This window comes from Aulonocara stuartgranti, assembly GCF_965226115.1.
Source record: "Aulonocara stuartgranti genome assembly, chromosome: 15".
Classification (NCBI taxonomy): Eukaryota; Metazoa; Chordata; class Actinopteri; order Cichliformes; family Cichlidae; genus Aulonocara; species Aulonocara stuartgranti.
In genome coordinates, this window is record NC_138951.1 from 22,844,015 (window position 1) to 22,865,552 (window position 21,538).

At 39.8% G+C, this 21,538-nt stretch overlaps 1 protein-coding gene across 4 annotated transcripts; it reads right to left on the bottom strand.

Annotated features, from left to right (window-relative positions):
• Positions 1-4,598: 4,598 nt before the first annotated feature.
• flvcr1 (FLVCR choline and heme transporter 1) lies at positions 4,599-21,464 on the bottom strand. 4 transcript variants are annotated; one of them, XM_082505164.1, is made up of 11 exons: positions 21,221-21,464; positions 19,445-20,211; positions 18,834-18,978; positions 17,954-18,094; positions 15,228-15,295; positions 13,091-13,194; positions 12,060-12,170; positions 11,555-11,660; positions 11,114-11,225; positions 10,909-10,976; positions 4,599-9,074 (listed from the first exon to the last, which is right to left on the bottom strand). In XM_082505164.1, exons 2-11 carry the CDS (start codon positions 20,141-20,143, stop codon positions 8,976-8,978), a joined length of 1,653 nt encoding a protein of 550 aa, XP_082361290.1. In that variant the 5' UTR covers positions 20,144-20,211; positions 21,221-21,464; the 3' UTR covers positions 4,599-8,975. The 4 variants fall into 4 exon arrangements, with proteins under 4 accessions (XP_082361290.1, XP_082361289.1, XP_082361288.1 ...); XM_082505163.1 differs by lacking the exon at positions 21,221-21,464 and adding an exon at positions 20,960-21,210; XM_082505162.1 differs by lacking the exon at positions 21,221-21,464 and having other exon boundaries at positions 19,445-20,944.
• Between the last annotated feature and the right edge of the window lie 74 nt (positions 21,465-21,538).

Here is a 21,538-nt window from a genome sequence, read left to right on the forward strand (position 1 = left end):
CACTATAGGTCAGAGCAATGCTTCAGTGATCCTTTGGGATTACTGGTGTTATGTGGGCCACTGATTTATTCATCATCCTTTTATTGTCTTCTTGTCATCTCATTAACCAGCTCTGTTGGTCGCAGAATACTCGTCCACGTATATAAAGCCAGAGAAGTCAGAGCGTGGAAGTTTGCAGCTGACATCTTGTTCCCTTTCTCTTCCTCCCTCACCACGGGTATTACCTTTTTGTTTTATTTGTGTATTTTAATTACAAGTTAATCACAATCTAGTTTTGGTTTTTTTTCCATTAGTTTAGCTAGAAACCTGATTTTGTTGACTGTCTCCCTCCTGTCTCTTTTGGCCCTTTGGGCCATGAATTTAGCAGCTATAACAGTTGTTTAACTCATTCACTGCCAGCCATTGGCAGTGAATGAGTTAAACCCATTGACTCATTCACTGCAATTGACGGCTATAGACGTCAATGGCAGTGAATGAGTTAATAGACTCTTTTTTTAGAAGAAAAAAAAAACGTGTGAATGGTTGTCTGTCTCTCTGTGTTAGCCCTGTGACAGACTGGTGACCTCTCTAGAGTATACCCGGCCTCTTGCCCTATTGCAGCTGGCACAGGCTTCTGGTGCCCCTGTGACCCTGAATTGGATGAGCAGAAGAGAATAGATGGAATTCTGAACGTTTAAATCTGATCTATTTAAAAAGTCAAAGGTTATTCTTAGTAATAAATGGCCTTCAAATAGACTGTTTAGTTCAGCAGTGTAGTTTGCAGCAAATTAAGTCCAAGGAAAAAATGCAGGTTCTGCCTTACATGTATGTCATTTAAGCTTGTTGGAGTGAAAATGCTTTAATGACACAAAAAGCATCTGACTATATTTTATTTGTGTTATTGGTGGAAAAAACGATTTAGCTGGCCAATGATGTGTTTACGTTTTTAAAAGTTTTTTTTTTTTAAGTTATTTAAAATTTGACTTGCACCTAGTTTTACTCAAATTAGAGACACATGGTTTTTCAGTGACCATGTGTGCATATGTGTTGATCACTTGTCAACACATATGCACAAGCAGGATCCTGAGGTCTTAACTCTGAGATGGAAATTTCAGAAAGTTTGGTTTCAGAAAAGCTGATCAGGGCATAATTAATGAAAAAAGACTTCCAATATCACTGTTCACCATGAAAAAGGAGCATAAAAAGCACCAAGCCCCCATTTTTTTATCCAGTTGACTGTAGAATACAAATACATATCTCACTGTGAGCAACAAAAATTGCCCTAAAAAAGCAGAGGGAGAAAATTATCCACTTCATTTACCAACCTCATTTTAACATCGGCTACGGGTAAACTCTTCCACATTGTAAACATTTAAAATTTTACTGTGAAGCACAGCAGAAGATGAAGCATTTTCCACTAGATTATTTAATTTTTCTAGAAGTTACACATTGTACAGTGTGTTTCAGTCTTGTTCAGTATCCAAAGGTTTCATGATGTATTTGTGCAGGAACTGAGAAGCCACAAAGCACAAGAAAGAGAAAGTAAACATGATCTTTCTGAAGAATACAAATTATTTATAAAATGATAAAGAACTAAAAAGAATTATGATGACTCTTTGTTCCTGGTGAGATAAAGTTGGTGCTCTGAGCTCAGCACTGCTTTTCAGGGTCACCAAAATCAGCACGTTCACCATCAACCTGTTAAGTAGGGGAGACCGGGGATAGTTGTAACGTGGGTCAGTTGTAACACTTCCAATTTCTCCAATCAGGGCTAAGTTTCAAATGATGTGACTCATCCTGTGCATGCCCAACTCAGTTCTGCTATCACATGTGAAAAATCAGCACATTTTGTCAAACACAGACAATTTAACACGAAAAAAAAGTAATTTGTATGCCAAAAAGTAAGTTTTTCTACTTTATTTCAATGTTTAATAGCATTATCTGCTTTGCAGTTAAACTCATCAAACTTAAATTATGTTATTTGTATGCCTATGGGGATATATTCTGTGTAGGTCTTTAGTGCTAATGTTTTAGCCGTTGGCTGTAATGTTAGCTAGTTCATGGCTATAGGAGTCTGGGTCAGTTGTAACAGCAACAGTCTGGGTTAGTTGTAACAATAATGCAGATGTTACAACTTACCACACTATTACTTTAACTTATATTAAACAAGTTGGGGCAACGACATCAGCAGAGAGAGGTTCACTGGTCGCTTTTGTATATGCGGTTAATGCCATTGGCAACACAATTCCTCCACTGTTTGTGTTCCCACACATACCTTATGCAGACCACTGTGTCAGAGATGGACCAGTAGGAAGTACTGGTAGTGGAAATAAATCAGGATGGGTGCAAGAAACAGATTTCCTCATCTTTCTGAAGCACTTTGCAAACCACACCAAGGTAAGCCATGATAAAAAGTAATGGAATTGCGATGCTGGTGAACAACTAAGTGCATTCATGTGTTGAATAAACAAAGATTACATGTTAATATTTTGTTAGTACCCTTATTTCATTGTGTTACATTTCACCCCAGGATATGTTACAACTAACCCAGACTATGGGGTTAATTGTAACATTTCACTCTTTGTGTTTGAGGCCATACCATGCAATGGGTAATTGTGCTGCAGAGAAAATAGCTGCACTATTTAATAGCCGAGACATGTAAATACTTTGCATTACATTTTGAATCCACTACCTTAAACGAGCTCCAATTTACAGACAGAAATGTCAAAAATGTTACAACTATCCCCGGTCTCCCCTACAACGCAAGTAAATCTTCAAAAACAGGTGGTGTATTAGATATTACAGACACATAAAAAATAATGCCTGTGTTGTTAATTTAGACGGTTGCTATGTTTGAACTGATATGCTTTGCTTGTTTTGTGCAAACATGATGATATTCTTTGGTTTGTTCAGGTGCCACTTTATAAACCTAAACTGTGCTGCCATATTCTTTTAAGAGACAAGAGGCTTTCTCTCTTGGCAGAACCTCCAGTGAAAGCTGTGCTTTTTCATGTTTGCTTATGCAGTTTTGTTTCATTTTTGTTAAATAAAAATGACACAGTATCAATGGCATATGTTGCTGTTCATCTGAGGTTGCACTTATCTAACTTGAAGGCCCTTTAAAGACCAGATTAGTATGCTGCTACAGTCAGTCATGTAAATGTGCTGCAGTACTGAATGATGCCACAAGGTGGTGCCTCCTCCTTATAGCAAATCCTGCAATAAGACAGGTTTGCATGTCTTTCCTGTACTAACTCATGAGAGTGTTCCTGTAACAGCAAAACTGTGAAATAAAGTCCTAGTTTCATCCAGTATTATGTTTATAGGTTTTCAAAAACTACCAAATTGTTCAAGAGGCACTTTAGATGACTCATACTGCTAACTGCTAACTTAAACTGTAAGCGTTAGCTACATTTTTAAATCGAAAAACCTACATATTTCAAGCTTCAACTCACTTTGGTGTTTTCAAGCTTTTAAAGTATGGCAACAACAATCAATTAAAATGTATATATTTCATCGCAACATAGATAACAGAACCAAGAAAAGAAAATCGGAATAATTACGTTCAAACGGAAGCATAAAAATCAGGATTATTACAGGTTCTTGCATCTCGCAGGCTCGAAATGGGCTTCCTGGTACACAAGTGATAGTGTTTCCTGTTGATGGTTGTATTTATGAGTAAAGAATTGTGTAACAGCACCAACTCATCAGCCAAAAATAGGTTGAAAGGGCATGTTATAAGACCACTGACATTGGTCACTTTGGAGTTTTTGAATGCGTTTCCTGTCTTGGTTTGACTTTTATACCTTTCTTGGTAAGTACTGATACTGCAAGCCACATTCACCAATACATAAACCAACACCCTCTTTGGAAAATGTACACACATACACAAGGATAGTCCTTCCCAGCTATCGTAGGATGGGGGCCAGGACAGGTCGCCACTCTGACGCAGGGCTATCACAGAGACAGACAACTATTCACGCCTATGGCCTTTTTAAGATCCCCAATTAGCCAAGTACCCAGAGAGAACCCACACAAACATGAGGAGAACAAGTAAACTGCACACAGAAACCAGTGCTAACCACTGCACCACTGTGCTGTTATATGCACCTAATTCTTATTTATTAAAGTCATTAAAGGCTTACATACTACAATCATGGCATCCTGGAAAGAGAGCAGTTCAAAGAAATTGTTAAAAGTCCAGAATTAACAGGAAATTCTTGCTCAGGATGAGTTTTTATAAACTTGTGACCGCAGCTGTAACCATCTATGGTATAACACAGGTACAAAGTCACCGCCTACTGATCAGTTCTCTGGAAAACAGTGTCACAGTTCCTGGAAGAACCCTCCTACCTCAGTATGCTATTTTTATGCAGTGTCTTATAAAGTATTTGTCTTTCTCTGGTAAATATCCGTAATACATTCTTACAACCTCATACTATCAAACTGCCCACAGCTTCAAACAAAAACTTTCCTCTGTCGCTCGCACGCAACTTATTTTGTCTGTTACTTTCAGTCTAACTCACTTTCAGGTAAATGAACTTATAGGTAGATCAGCTTGATTGTTCACTTCTGGGTTTACTTATTGAGTCGAGAAAAAGTCTGTAAGAACAAATATGTTACAGTAAAATGCTTTTATTGACAGTGAAGAAAAACAAGATATTTTCTTGGTGTTTCTTATTTTAAGTTTCACTTGTCTGGATAACAAGTTCTTTGAAAATAAAAGCTACTTTCGGCTACTGTGCTATTTCTTTGAAAATATTCAACAATAATTGGCATTGAGATTTACAATATACATCCTTGTTTCACGGGTAAGTGACATTATTCATATTTTTGTTACAGTCAAAACAGAATTCTCTACAAAGACCCAAAACAAGAAAAAATCCGGTAAAAGTTTTATGTACATCTCTTGTATCCATCCACAGATAAAAAAAATAGTCCTCCACATTTGCAAAAATTCAAATTTTTAACCAGTTTTCTTTATTTTTAACTTTTGGCTGACCATTTGAGAGAATACCAGTGAGCTAGGGGCTCAATGCAGTGCGATGTGCAGCAGCTTGTTTTGGTCTATTTAGCCTTTAAAGATTAAACTTGTGTGGGAGAACAAAAAGTCGCAAACTACCCTCAACTACTTGATTTTTACATGTCAGAAAACAGAAACTGTCAATCATGCAAAAGCATTAAAAACATCTGCTGCATAAAAACTGTTTCTAATGCTGATATAAAATAGCCACTAAATCCAGTGACCCAGTTAATGCAAACAGTATCCCCAAGACAAAGGAAGCATATAATGCTTTACTGATTTCACATAATTTATTTCCATGAAGAAATGTTCAAAACTGGATGTTGACAGTGTAAAATATGGCTGACAAAATATGAAATACTTTTACCCCAGAGGCTGAAGTCTTTTCAGACTACAAGGCCATGTTATTCACCACCTCATCATTGTAATTGTTAAGTGCTGTTTTCTGTAACATACTCACAGGAAAATAAATAGACTGAAAATAAATAAAATCAAATTATATTCCAGATAAAACCTTTTAGTAGTTTATAAAAATGACAAACATCAGTGAGTCAGAAAAAGTAAAAAAAACAAAACATATCTTGATTAACAAGAAGCCAGAAAACAGGAAAAATGCATAAAATAAAAGTATTTTAAAGATTCTGAGAAAAAAGAAAGGTTTAACGGAGGATTTAACAGTTGTTTGGAGAAATACCCTACCATCTCAAAGGTAAGGGTATAAAAAAGTAAAATGTTTGAGGTTGTGGTATCAATATGTAATTGTCAATCAATATTTATTTACTTACAAATTCCAGAAAAACAAAGAGACCCTGTCAACTGACATGAATCCTCTTGGAGTGAAGAGTTGGTGAGATTGCAGCAGAAAGCAGAAAAATAAATGTTTATACCAAAAACTCTTGCACATAGGAGGAAGACAAACGCTCTCTTTCTACATCTTTTCAGTTCTTAGCTGAATTAAAAGAACACAAGAATGGACAGGTAAATGTCTGTGATGGTGAGCCCGATTTTTTTAAGCCCTCCTACCGATCAAGTATGAGGAGTAGCCATAACAAATTAGCCCTAAGGTTGACAAGTGCGGCACATCTACTGAAGAGGCCACCTGGTGCATATGATTTGTTGTGCTTTGTTGCATCCTATTTAGTACATTTGTAATGAGACTTACTCAATAAGTCTGTTATTTATTCTAATTTACAATTTTTAAGTAAAAATAGAATCGAAGTCTGACTTCATGCATTTCACATTATAGACCAGGACTTATGAGGTCAAAATAAGTGAAAACAAATGTGTTTCTTACAAGGTTTACGAGCTTGGACACAAACATGAAACAAGGCTACGTGTCAGCTAAGACCAAAGTATCTGCGTTTATGCAAGACTTTAAAAGGAAAAAGAAAAACTTTTACGGATACAGTAGGAATATTAAACTGAGAATATTCAGATGTCAAACTTTTGTGCTTCTCCTGTCCACTCTGCTTTCCTCGTCCCACAAACGGCAGCTCGACCAGCCATGACATGCATAACGGATAGAGTTAAAACTGAAATCATGTATTTCAGAAAAAGGCCTAAAGTTGTGCCTGTGTTTAAAATTGTGCGCTGAACTGTGCGCTACATTCTGTTTGGTCCAAATTTGGAAAACACTGCAGCACATTCCACTTGTCACATATTTATGAGTTCCACAATCTGTTTTACTGAGCGATATTACCGCCGAGTTACCATGTCATCAGCTTTCGCCTTCCCTCCAAATGATAACTAAACTATTTGCTCTTTGTGACTGCATGTGTTCACATTAGGATATGATTGTGTGCGTCTCTATAAAAAGAGCTTCTAAGATCAAGTGTTCTGATCCTACACTATCTTTGTGTGTAAACAGAAGAAAGAAGGTACAATGCTCAGGGATTATTCATTTCCTTAACTATTGAACCTTTTTGGGGGGGACGTAGCAAGTAGGTGCATTCAGTCACCATGAAATGTCACTGGAGCTTTAAATGTGTCCAGCAAAACAGCACACATCTATACACAATGCTGCGGTAAAAAGAAACTACAGTTAAACGCAATGAGGTCTTCATGGTGATTTTTAGACATCATCTAGCAAAGAAGTGCAATTCCTTGATTGGCCACTTGCCATTGGCGCAAAAAACGAGTCATTTCCCAGAGACGCCCATGTTGAAATGCCCAAATTCAGCATGACATGAAAATAACATATTTACAAGAAACAGCTGGGCGAAGCTAATTTCTCCCACCATGACAACTAAACTAGAGCTGAGTTTCTTTTTAGCTATAACCATCCATCTGGATAAAGTTAAAGGCTTAAAGTGAGGGTGTGGCTCCTTTATTTCACAGGTGTGCCACACAGGCAAGTAACTTTCTGCCAGGCCCCTCGACTATGGAACCAGCTCTAGTTTGGATTTGGGAGACAGACACTATCTCTACTTTTAAGATTAGGTTTAAAACTCTCCTTTTTGCTAAAGCATATAGTTAGGACTGGACCAGGTGACCCTGAATCCTTACTTACTTATGCTAAAATAGGCATAGGCTACTGGGGGATTCCCATGATGCACTGAGTGTTTCTTCTTCAGTCACCTTTCTCACTCACTATGTGTTAATAGACTTCTCTGCATTATACTAGTCATCATACTAGTTATTAATCTCTGGCTCGCTTCCACAACATGCTTTTTACCCTGTCTTCCTTCTCTCTCCCCAACCAGCCGCAGCAGATGGCCCCGCCCCTCCTGAGCTTGGTTCTGCTGGAGGTTTCTTCCTGTTAAAAGCAAGTTTTTCCTTCCCACTATCGCCAAAGTGCTTGCTCATAGAGGGTCATATGATTGTTGGGTTTCGCTTTGTATGTATAAATTTAGGGTCTACCTCATAATATAAAGCGCCTTGAGGCGACTGTTGTTGTGATTTAGCGCTGTATAAATAAAATGTCATTGAACTGAATCTTTTAAACCAACTTCCCTAAATTGACGTCTCCATTGTGCCGATGCTTTGTGAAAGACTTTTAATGGCTGTCTGTGTGGAAAAGCCCATCCAAGCTGTCCGTGAAACTTAAATATTCATTATTATTTTCATAATTTGAAGTCTTTTACTTGGAACTATTTAGGATCAGTGTTTGTGGACCTGTGCACTTTATGGATGCAGTTTGCTAACAAAAGTTAGCTGAGCCCTAGCTAGCACCCCACCCTCTCATCTAAATATGGTCACTTCTGACTCCAAAAGAAACACGGCGTGGCAGCTTCCAAATTGCTAATGCTGAGGTTTCAAACTGTGGGTTGGTGATGTCACAGTGCCTACATCCATCCTTTATACACAGTCAATTCATGCTGCTTTATAGAAAACAGTAAACATGTTCCGTATTCTTTGCTGAAGCAGGTTTGAAACAGATTCCAGGAGTTAATCTGAGTCAAAGGACCTTTTGATTACTGCCATGTAAAAAAATTTAATAGATATTTACAGTGAGATTCACATCTAGAGTAGAGCTTCAAAGAATAATTCAAGTAAACTCAGGAAATGGTGGCCTAACATCTGTGGCAGTATAAAACTGAACAAGATTGCTCTGCTCGCTTTCTCTTGCAGTGTTACAGGAACCAGTGTCACAGTCGTCTGGGACTGGCGGGGGGGGGGGGGGTTCCAGCCAGTTTTCCTTCACTAACCAGCTAAGAGTGCCAGCCTTTACCTACAGCCAAGTAAAGTGCAATGGAGTGTCTTCTGCATGTCAGTGTACAACAATCTTTCCAGGAGCTTTGAAAGGAGTCAGGCAGCTTGGTTACAACATTAACCAAATCACCTAAATCACCTGTAGATTGTGGCTGTCTTTAATTAGACCTGGCTCACGCCCGGCGCCTTCAACTTTCCAAGTTTTAAGGAGGAGATTTTTGGCAACAAAAAGCAGGTACTGCTGTAGGTATTTGATGCCAACTTGTTTCCCACGGGAGCAGGGAGATAGTCTCACTTGTTTGTGATTGTGTGACTTGGCAGGTCACAGTGAGGTTTCACGAGAGAAGCTGACTGAGGGCTCCATCTTGTCTCCATTGGATTTCTTTTCTGAAGGGCAGTCTCCAGGACAATCAGTAGTAAGCTGGGACACAAACAAGAAATCAAAATGAACTGTAATGTAATTAATCAGACTTGATGCACACATCTCTTTTTGGGCTTTTTCTAGTAACTGCCAAATAACCCACAAAAGAACAACTCCTGTGACTCTTGTAACTATAAGATATTTCTGTCATGACCCTGGGTCTGCTGACCCAGCGTTTTGTGTTTAGTTTATGTAGCCTTCAGGTTTCCTAAGTTCATCATAATCATGCCTAGGTGTTTCTAGTTATTTTCCCCTCGTGTTTCCACTATGTTAAGTCTCCCCTGCTTTTCATGTATTTCATGTCTGTGGCTTATGTTGTCAGTTCAGGTTGTCATGTCTATATCTCACTGTGTTTCCTGTTTTATTGTGAAGAGGTCTGGCGTGTCTGTGTTCATCATGTTCAGTTACTCTCCCCCTGTGACGTAATTATGTTTATGTGTCAGCTAGGTTCCCATGTGTTGCCACTTCCCTCATTATCCTCCTGTGTCCATTTAGTCTGTGTGTTCTCAGTCATTCTTTGTCAGGTCGTCCGTTGTACTGCTCCGTTGTTTCCTATGTCTCCGCTCCAGGTATCCCTGTCAGTTTGTTATGTTTAGAGTTTTGTATGTTTCGTTTTAGTTCACCCAGTTTAGGTCATTGTTTAGTTTTCATCGATTCCCTATTATTTTGTACCCTCATTTCTTGCCTTAATAAACGGCTTGTTTTGTTATTCACATCTCATTTTGGTCTGCGCTTGAGTCCTTCCCTGCAACATACGGTCTGCCCTAGCCAGACCGTGACAATTTCCTTATTTACATCTCTTCTCATGGTTTTAGGTTTTTCTGAGCTGTGGATTTCAGAAATGTGGCAATTCAGGGTTTTATCCAAATCCAGCATTACTCTTTATGTAATTTATTATCTACTATTTGTAGATTTTGTGTGATTAAATCTCTGTTCTGATTGAAGCTGGCACAGTCCTGTGCTCTATTTAGCACCTACTAAAACGTTATTCTTAACACTGCCACCAGATGGCACCAATAAAAACATGCAGGCATTACTTGTGACCCCTGAAGCAAAGGAACAGTTGGACAAATCATTTTTGCTATTTTATTTTTTGCATTTATTAAATTGTGGTAACCTCATAACCTACAAAAGATTGTGTGAACCATTTTTTAAAAAAAAAACTTCAAACGTGATAAAAGCAACGAAGGAGAGCCTGAATAAACTCGGGTCTCTAAAGGGCGCTTCAACTGTGACTCAGCAGGATGGTGGGAAGGTGGTCTATCAACTGAATGGAGAGTCCTTAAACAGATTTAAAGGCCTGGCTTGTCTAAAGGGTTTTAAGCAAAATGATTAGAAACAACCAGCTGGCAGCAAGATAATGTGCGAAAGATAGGGTTTTAAAGCCTTGTCTGCTTAGAGGACAATTTGCAAGGCTAAATGCCAGAACAGAAACAAAAAGAGACTCAATGTTCAGGGAAAGTAGAGAAAGGTTCAAGAATCTGTCACCTCTGAAGGTCACATTAAAATATCACACAAAGAGACACTCAAACTAAATACAGTCAGCTGTACAGGACACAGAAAGCCAACAACATAATGTAAAAGAGATATTTTGAAAGGTGCCTGTGAATGGTTTCCATTTACTATCAATTATTGCTACTTTTCTGCCATTACAATAAAAATATAATTTTTATTTTCTGTAAGCGTGTGAATTTACATTTGTTTGTTTCCGGATAAAGACTCTACTTTCAAGAGGCAAAGAACTTTATTAGGTTACATTTTATAATACTAATATTTTATTTTACTGTTTAGCTAAACTGTTTAATCTAGTTGAAACATTCCTGGAAGGACTTACCGCTTTCAGGTGATTGCTGTCTGCTCCCATGTTCACATTGTGTCTTTTCAGTTCTGATTTGATTAAGGCTGAAAACAAAACATCATGAAATATTAGAAATCTAATATTTCATTTAATGAACACATGAACACATAGTGACATCCATATAACCCCCCCCCCCCCCCCCCCCCACACACACACACACACACACACACACACTGCTTACCTGTAAGAATTATTCCCAGGAAGATCCAGGCACAGAGAAAGAGATTTCCAGACAGTGGGCCATGGTCTGTGGTCAGTTTTCCCTGAATCAGAGTGAAAATAATCCCAAATATCTGCAAGATAAGTAAACACCCACATAGCATGTTAGCAACAATTGCTAATAAAGTACATTACATCCTTAAAAAACATTCCAGTCTCTGATCACTGGCAAAGTGATAAGAAGATGTGGAAAATTTGTAGCCAAAAGGTATAAAATGAAAAATAATATTTAGCTTCTTTAAATAAATGCTTCAGATAAAAAAAATGTTTTATTATTAGAGGAATCAAAAGCTGTTTGGAGAAAGAGGTCCAATCTTATGTTTTCTTACTGCAGATGTGGCCCATAGTGCAAATAGAAGGCGCTCCTTAAGTATGAGAAAGTGTTGCACAGCTTCTGGAGTACCTGAGCAAAGGCATTGAGGAGTCCTGATGATGTTCCCTCAGACTCAGGGTAGGTGATCTCCACTCCAAACTCAAAGCCCAGTGGCAAGTAACCTGTCATGAAGAACCTGAAACACAGAAGTCACAGAAACGAGGTTTAGAGTCAAAACAAAATCCAATGACCTGATCTACATAATGTGCAAGAATATGTATTTTCATTTGGTATTTACATGTAAACATCGGCACTGTATCTCCCTAGGGGTGGGGTGTGTTTCAACAAAAAACACTGAAAGATGTGTGGCCTGCAAACAAGCTAATTTAACGTACTAGCATCAGCAACAGAGCCTGCAAAATGAAAAGCAGCTAATCAGTTTGTAACTGAGATCTGTATACTCAGTTTAAAAGGAAGGTAAAGCCTGTTCTCTGTTGGTTTGTTTGTTGTTGTTATTAAATAATATAACTATAACACTAAATATATTCTATGTATATATATTTCTTTAATGCTTCTTAAGAACAGCTGGACCTACCCCAGGACTCCAGCAGTGACAAAGACCAAGTGGATGTTTTTGAGGTCCAGAGTGAAGGTGAAGACCAACATGCCCACAAACGACAGGATGTACACGATCAGTGTGGTGATCCTGTGAAAAAGCAACAGCGCGAACATGAGAGCCCCCGTACTATGGTCACCAAGCACAAACACAGCCTTCATACTTCTCAACATATCAAACTGTTTTTTCTCCCACACAGACCAAAACAAACTGACAAAAACTATGAGAAAACATTAAAATAGAGCTTTAATTGCAGAAACTGAATCATGGCCAAAGTGGCAGGTGTTTGACTGCTTTAATTTACTGTACCTGCCCTCCTGGCTGAGGGATTACCACTCTTTGTGTCAGACATATGAAACAACTCTGATATCCCTCTATATGATCAAAAGTATGCAGCCTTTTCTTAGCTGTCATGAAGGGGAATCTTACTGCTACAGTTCACAATAATATTTTAGTAATGTTATGTCAGCTCTCTGGGGAGGGTTTTTTCCTGTCTCAACCTTAAAATGCTTCCTCCGTTGGTTCAGAGCCTGTTCTCAAACACATTCAAAAGTGCTGAATGTGAAATAGACCTTATAATTCAAGCAAATGCTGCTGTGGCAGTGTCCAGTGAGCAGAGGAGGCTGCCATAGCATGCCATAGCATGCCATAGCAGTTATTATACACTGCAGTGTATAATAACCGCTGAAAAAACACTTTTCACTTTTCAGCAATATGTCTCAGTTTTTCTTAAATCAATCAACCTTTTGTAATATCCCTCAGAAACACACTGGCACAGCTCCTTGGTTTAACAGTCTTACTTCAGTGTCCTTTGCCAGATCAAAGGTAATGTCTTTGTTATTAGGAAGTCTTTCTGCCTTTAATGGATCACCGTTCTTAAAGATGTGCAAAATACACTAATATTTCTGCCATCCAGAAACCATCCTGCAGGCTGATGGGTCATATTTTTGACACCAGCCTATAACATAAACTATATCTATAGCTTGTGTAAGTGTGTAAGTGTCGCTTACTTGTACAACTTTGTGCGGTCCAGCCAAAGGCCACAGAGGATAGATCCAACCATCCCAGCAACAACCAAAGTCAAACCGATTCTACCAGCATTCAACTCCTGGTTCTGAGGAGAGGAGAGGAGAGGAGACGAGAGAAGAGGAGAGGAGAGGAGAGGAGAGGAGAGGAGAGAAGAGGAGAGGAGAGGTTACAAGAGCCACAGTGCAGACAGCTGATTCAAAGGCATTAGCCTCCGTTTAAACTGAGCATACAGTATCTCAGTTGCAGGTGGAGATTAAAAAAAAGTCACATGTTTTGTCACTATGATGGCTGTTAATTGGAGGCTGGGGGGAGGGGGGTCAGAGGTTTAAAATGCTTCTGGTGGGAGAGGGCTGCAAAGTCATCTAACAGTTTAGCCAAGAGACGGAGACTTTTTTAAGGTCATGTAAGGTTGAGGATCTGTGTGTGTGTGTGTGTGTGTGTGTGTGTGTGTGTGTGTGTGTGTGTGTGTGTGTGTTTGTATTGCTGAGACAAGCAGCAGCTGAATGAGCATCAGCTTTTCCATCACTCAGTGTGTGTACAGTGTCTGATGGCGACAGAGAAAAAAAGACATGAGTCTTTCAAAGTGACTGAATCAGCCCGCTCTCTGTTGATTTAGCTTTGTGTGTGTGTGTGTGTGTGTGTGTGTGTTATGGTGGGATGCAGGCATGCATGAAAGCAGCTAATGAACTCAGAGCCATAGACAATAACCTCGTGTCTCATCGCAGCCGTCACAAGTTGCTCTGTTCTTTGCTTTCTCAATAACCTCTCTGTATATTTCTCCCTCTCAGCCTCTCCATCCACTCTGCAGTTTTCTAACACCTGTTTTATCTGCATTTTACATTCACCAGAGTAACATAAATGACACAAACATGGTTTACAGTGGTCGAAGTGGAGCAGCTGGTGCACATATGTGCTGACAGAGTAACAATTTTCCACTATGATGACAGTATTTTACCCACATTGCGTCCACACTCACGCTCTTTTCATCATAACCTTTAAGAACATGAGGGTCAAATCAAAGAGAAACAGTGAACTGAAGGCTTCACTTTGCCCTTTGGCTCAAAATACAGTACACACAGAACTGCAGCTGCTGATATTAAAGTGCAATATCAGATGGTTTTATGTGTAATTTAAGCGTTTTTTATGTTTAAAGAGTCTATTGAGTTCTGTGTTGTAGAGGTTGGAAATCGGTATATATATTAGACACTTGTATGCAAGGAGGAGAGATGTTTAGCTTTGTTGACTGTCACCAGTTATTGTTTGGGTTATTTTTAAAAGCATTTATGTCTCACATTCATGACTCCCCAACTTTGGTCTCTAGGTGGCTTTTACTTGTTTCTTGAAGTCTCAAAAGCATCAAAACAAAAACAGATGCATCACAGTTATTAGCCTAAGTAAAAAAGCCAGATAAACATGAATAAAGTTAGTAGGTTGTGTGGTATTACTTAACATCTTGCTATATAAGAAAACGGAGTTATCTTACCAATAAGTAAGTAAGCATGTTGATTGCAAGTTTCCAGCGCTTTTACCAAACGAAAGAGCTTCTTAACATCAAAAGTATCAGAATAAGTAAGATGGAAATTTCAAACCAGTGGGTTTCCAGAGTTATTGGGCTTGATCTTGTGCAAACATCAAAATGTCTGCACAAGATTTATTAATATGTTTATTAGTATATCAAACTAGTGAGCAATCCATTGACCAGTTTAATGACACCAGAACCAATCAACCTGATCAAAATTACAAAACTGTGAAGATCGTCATGAGCTAAGAGCTCAGAATAACGATTACTATGTTAATTATTAATAACAACCTCTTCACAATCAAATCAACTTGATTGTGATGAGTGTTTGTAGTCATGGATGTCTGCTACATTATTGTACTGTAATGTGTAACAGCGGTTAGCACTAACTGCCTCACATGCTCTGTGGGGCCTCTCTGTGTGGAGTCTGTTTGCTCTCCCTGTTCCTGCTTTGGTTTGCCTCCGGGTGCTATGGATAACTCCCAGTCCCAAAATATGCATGTTATGTTAACTGGCATTTCTAAAATGACCTCGTGATACTCATAACTTCTCCAGAGTCATCTTGCCCAGTCTCAGCTGGGACGGATGGATGATTTTACCTCATAACAGGCCATGATCATCTGGTTGAGAAGTGTTGAGACAGAGTAGAAGGAGCCAGTCATTATACCTGCAGACAGACAGCAAAGGCAAAGGTGAGCACAGTTTTGCATTTAGCTTACAATTGAAATAATCCATGAGGATTATGACTGAGCTAGAATTGGATGTTTATAATTATAAATAATAAATAATAAGTATAATTCTGAATGTAAACACCCAAAGCAGACATTAAAATAAGAACCAAACAGTAAAAGTAGCATTAGTAGTAGTGATGTACTGTAAATTGATGTTATAGCTCTTCTTTCATTGAGCCTCTGAGACCCCAAAAAAAAGCAAAATATCAAAGTTTTTGATATTTATTTATTTTTATATAATATAAGTATTGTGGTTGAAAGAAATATGTGACAGTAAAATAAAAAAAATATTTATTTTTAGTCCTATGTAAAGGACATCTGGTCTTGCTTGACTGCAGAATGGTTTAATGTAATGATATTGTTTTCATTTTTGTGTGGGTTTCTGGTAAAATGTATTTTTATTTCATGGACATCAACAGTTAGGTGAAGGTAACATGTCTGAAGACTAAAACATGATTTTAACAAAGAAGTTTTAGCTTAAACTTCGTTCTGCACACCTGATTATCACTAAGGTTGTTAGGTCATATCTCCCACTGATCATGTGTGACATGACAGAGTGATATGAGTGACGCAGAAAGGATTTCACTCAGAATTGTGAAAGGGGACTCAGACTTAGTGCTGTCAGGAGACGAGGTAGAGAAGGGCCAGACAGCAAAACAGGAAAGCTCAGAGGAGGGAATACTAACTTTTGAGGAAATGACTATACCTGAAGTTTATTACTGATACGAAGTGTTGTGTATGTTAGGCTGAAGTTGTGGGATTTGGTTTCTCTGGCACAAAGTGGAGAACAGAACATCTCCTCAGCTACTGATGTAGCACTGATGTAGTCCTGTTGCAGTCCGTTTAAGAGAGGTCTCACCTTCCAGAGGGCATTATTGTTTTCCCCTCAGAGCCAACCTTTAATGTACTTTTAGCAAATGTATTACTAATGACAGAAATCAAAAAAAGTTTTTAATGTAAGCTAAATTTTAGCTCATTATGCATTCTACATTTATGTGTGTGTGTGTGTGTGTGTGTGTGTGTGTGTGTGTGTGTGTGTGTGTGTGTGTGTGTGTTTAGTGTACACATTGTAATCCCAAAAAGCTTTAAAGCCCTGGGTTACAAATTGCTTCTTACCCATAACGGTGCTGTCACTTTTTCTCTGCTCAGGCTCTGCAATAACTTGTACAGCCTCCTCTGCACTTTCACCATCTTGCTCTAATTCCTACCCTCCTCCACTTCCTCTTCTGACTACAATAGGTCTGATTCTCCTTCTACAATTCTGAGCAAAATCCTTTCTACCTCACTCTTTCCTCAGCTTCCTGAAGGAGGGACGTAGGTTGACACCAAGAGTTAGCAAGTCATTTATCCACGTACACTGCCAAGGACACGGAATACCCTTTGTTTTAAAAGGGTAAAACTGATGTATATTTCTGAAATCCTACTAAACTTAATTAACGCACCCCATATCGAAGAAACAATCTGATATGATTTTAGAAAATATGTGATCTGTTAGCCCAACCCTCAGATAGGATGCATCACTACAAAGCCCACAATGTCCTCTTGCCAGTGCAGTAGGACTCATGTAGGGTGCATACTTTGTGCTTGATGCAGAGGCCTCAGACTGATTTCACTCACAAAGCACAAGAATGAATTGCTGCGACTTTAGAAGTTAATGTTTATTTGATGGAAAATTACTAAATGCACAGCTCTGTTTGTGTGTGTGTGTGTGTGTGTGTGTGTGTGTGTGTGTGTGTGTTAGATTAGCCTTTATTGTCTCCTTTAGGGGAAAATTGTCTTGGACAAATGAGGAAAACACATCATGTAAGATAACAGTTTGATACCCTGTACCTTTTTCTTGAGGGTTTCAACTCATACTCTTTATAAAGGATGTGATTTATACCCTCAGTGATTTTCAGACAATGTTTTATTAATGACTCTTCAAATATCACCTGGAGAGAAGATGAAGTGAGCATCCCAGTTATCATTAGCATATCCAGTTATTATTATTTAAGTATCCCAGTGCTGCTCTTTTTAGAACAAATCGCCCCAAGCATCTTGAAATTTACACACTAGCAAAAAAAGGTTATGAAATTCAACCTTGGTGCCACAGTGTTTGTTTAATGGAGCTTATCAAAGGTGAGACAGCGGTCAGCTGTTTTCTAAGAATGCAGAAACAGAGGTGTGCATAGAGAAGTAATTCTAGCATAAAAAGAAAGCATACCAAATGAAAGAAAATATGTGTAGCAGTACTGTGGGTAATGCTGCTATCTGGAGTAACTTTATAGTGATAAGGTTGTGACATTGTAATGATAATCTGTATAGGTGATAATGGTGGGTGAGAAGAAGTTGCTACTATTCATCATGATGATAACAGCATAGGCCGTAAGTCCGGATAACATAGGTAATGATCGTAGTATTACGCAATCTTTACTGGACTCCTGCTTCATATCATATCAAATAATTGGAGGAAATATCAGGGCTGAATATGCTGAGTGTGGCCAGGGTTTGTTTTGACTAATGGTAATGTATTAGATCTGCTGACCTGAAAGAGTCTCCAAAATGTTACCAAAAATAAAGACAAACAATGTAAAAGTCAGGTGTTTTACACTTGCCATAGGTGATGAGGAGCAGGACAAAGGCTTTATTCTTCACCAGGTTGAGGATGGACTGTTTGTAAGAGTAATCTTCAGGAGGGGAGTCTGGTAAGACAGCCTGTGCTTGACTGGGAGGGAGAGGAGGTCTGTCTTTTATGACTGTGGAAAAGGCAGAAACAGTGAAGTCATGGACCTTTTATGTGAGAAGAAAATAAATCAGAGCCTCTGTGAGCATACAAGAACCAGAAAAGTTAGGAAATTATTGATATGTGGTATCAAATGTAAATAATACACATCTGCGTACATACAGCCCACATTTTGAATTATAAACTATTTATTTAGATTATTTTTGACTCAATTCAAGTATGAGGTTAAATCAGAGATTTGTTATAGAGTCTGAGGTAGTTTCAGGAAGTCAGCTGCCAAAACCAGGAGTTCCTGAAATTACTGCAATGGAACTTTGATAATATGTCAACTCTTGATTGGCTCGTTTGCAGCTGCAGTTTCAACACTGTGTGTTTACATACGGTGTCATAGATATTTAAAGACACCTACTATTAACCCCACTTTACAGAATGATGCAGAATCTTAATCTCAAACCCAATTCATGATCCTTAACTGGATGCTTAGTGTTTTTTAGAATATTTACAATAATCTTAGTCTCAAGAAGACAACCTGGCCCTTAGATGCACAAAAGCATACTTGCACACCTGTGTACCTGGAAGCAGAGGTGTGCCAGTGTTCTTTGTACCTGCAGGCCTCTGTACACATGTACACAACAGAAGTCTGAGTTTGAGCACCACTCCCTGGCAACTGAAACATTTGGCAGTACCAAGAAAACGTATGCTGCTTTGCATAATGTAAGCCAGCGTGCGACTGTGTGATATTAAATGTGTACCTATCACTGCCAGGACGAAGAGGACCGTGGAGACGGCAGCTGTACCGTAGAACATAATCATGATGTTGTGACCTGTGAGTTCAACATTATCAGGGGTGTTAGGAACCAAAACAGGAGGCAACAAGAAGCCAATGGCTGTCCCCAACTACAAATAAAAGGCACAGGAAGAGAGAGAAGAAGAGATTATTTACTTACACAAATATTACTATTGCTAAACTGAGCATATAAAGAGCTGATAATCTGGTGATGATAGTGTTGTCCATTAGTTGGCTGTGGCTAAGAAATGATTTTTCATCTACTATAGGCCTATTCTTAGGTTTTATTAGTCCTAGTATGTTCCACTGGTCCCTAGTTTTTCTAATTTCTCTATTTCTAGTAATGAAAATGTTGGAATTTAGACTGTTCGTTCGTGGGTACAATGATTTTTGGGGGGTCAATAATTGTCAGTGAGTTCTTGGCTGTTATTATTGTATTTGTTGTTCATTTGCTGTAAAAACTTTGAATGATCACTAAAATAGAATCACGTCTCTATTCCCCCCTGACTCGGTCTGCTCACTAAACTCCACACAAACCTAACCTATCAATAATCTGTGACACGCGCACGCGCTGACCTGATTTCCGAGCACTGCCGTGGCGCACGCAGTGGAAACCTCTCGGGGTCCGAACCACACCGAAGCCACGCGGGAAGGCAGGCCGAGGATGAACACCTGCGCCACGGAGCAGATGACCTGCGCGGTGACGGTGACTGCGAACAGCTGGGGGTTCACGCTCGCGCATTTCAGCCAGGCGCCGGCGCAGTTGAGGCCGGCGCCCAGCAGGGCCGTTAAGCGCAGACCCTTTCGGTCCAGCAGCCAGGTGGCGGGGAAGATGAGCGGCACGTAGGCCACCATGTAGACGATGGAGAGCCAGTCCACCTTGTCGTTGGTCACCCCGTAGTACTGCGTGAACACGTTGGTGATAATGCTGTACTGGATCCACTGGAAGGCGTTCACGAGGGAGTACAGGCTGAAAACGGCCAGCACGGCGAACCGGCGGGCGTACACCCTGGTCTCCAGCCTTTTCTCTTCCTCCTCCTCGCCTTCTCCTCCTCCTCCTCCGTTAGGTAGCATCACCTCTCTTTCATCAGGCGGAGCTTCCTTGTCCTCCTCCAGCTCCTGCGCGCGCTTTGAGATTGTCTCCCCGGCCCCGCCCGCGTGCACCGCTTCGTTTGGCCGTTCCTCGTCCTCTGGCTCCTTCCTGCCGACCGTGATGTCGTCAGGTGCGCCGGTACCCGCGCGCAGATGCTCCTGCACGAGCTCACCGGCGACCATGATGCGTGTTCGCAGCCTTTTGCTCTTTTTGCGCGATGCTGAGTCCAGAGATGATCGACTGAGGCGAGCTGAGCAGGAAACAGAGAGGTTTCCTCATTTGGTTACCGGTGAAAAAGAAGGCTGAGCTGCAGATGACTGAAATATGAACAACTGCTGACTACATATCCTTAAATATGAAAATACTCGAACACTCAACACTCCTTAGAAAACAATACCCGGCTTCTGTCAAACAGCGTGCTGCTCCCGGTCTGACACACTTGATTCTCTCTCTCTCTCTCTCTCCCTGTCTGGTGGTTTCAATACGTCTCTCTACCTTTTAAGCCGACTCTGACACAAAGCCTTTCGATAACGATGAGCCAATAGCAGAGCAGCATGAGCTTGTAGTAGTATCTAGTAGTGCTGCCTGTCTGGGCGTATGTGTGAATGGTAACCGTGGAAGCTCTGATGCACACGTAAAGAAAAGTCTCTGCTAGGAAGTCAAAACGAGTCAGTTTCGTCACTAAATCATCTTCTCTTTAATCTGCTTTCTAATACCAAAAAAGTAACGCGAGATCATTTAAATGTTTGTGGATGTTAGACTGTTTCTAATTTCTACCAAATTAGATGAGTGAGTTATTTTAATCTGTGCTTCTTGTGAGATCTCTCGGTACCATAGTCAGCGGCTCCTAGAAACACGGCCTTAAACTGTCAGACTCTCCCGTGGAAACAGCTCAGTTTGGGAGCAATAGACACACCCTCTACTTTTAGAGCCCTGCTTTAAACAAAGTAGAGGCTGCTTTGTTTAAAGCAGGGCTGGAGCAGGCACGCTTGACTCACCTGATATTTATGCTGTTGTATGCCCAGGGTGCTGGGAGACTTCCCATGATGCACTAAGCATTTCCTTCTTTTTCTTTTTACTCCTGCTGCTAATATGCCACTACTCTATGCGACTAATGTTTGGCCACTCTCTCGTGGATTTTATGTTTACACTGTCTACACTCCTCTTTCTTTGGTCACAACAGATGGTTGTGCCTCCCTGAGCCTATGGGAGACGTGGATAAAACAGTGTTCTTCCTCACCACAGTCGCCAAGCCCTACCTTAATGGGGATTATCAGATTGCAGGGGTTCTTCCTCTAATACTGTAAATGGTATACAAGTAAAGATGAACAGAACTGATAGAAAAAATATAAAACTAATCAGTGTTCCTTTAGTCTGTAGCTACGCTGCCTGTTCCATATACTCAAAGTAGCCTGTCCATATGCTGAGCATTATCTGCTCTAATCCTAGTGTGACCCAGTGAGACTGGATGCCGCAGCAAGTCTGATCCTACAGGTGATTCACACCTACAGTAAAATCTACACGCATCTGATCTCTTTACTGGACTTTAAAATGCAAAGCAAGCAACATTTCACAGC

Coding starts and splice junctions, on each gene's coding strand:
- flvcr1 (XM_082505164.1), bottom strand. CDS start 20,143: ATGGTCGCCGGTGAGCTCGTGCAGGAGCATCTGCGCGCGGGTACCGGC. Junction 18,095..18,833: donor CTTCGTCCTGGCAGTGATAG/GTACACATTTAA, acceptor CCTTTTCCACAG/TCATAAAAGACAGACCTCCT. Junction 13,195..15,227: donor TGATCATGGCCTGTTATGAG/GTAAAATCATCC, acceptor TCCTCTCCTCAG/AACCAGGAGTTGAATGCTGG.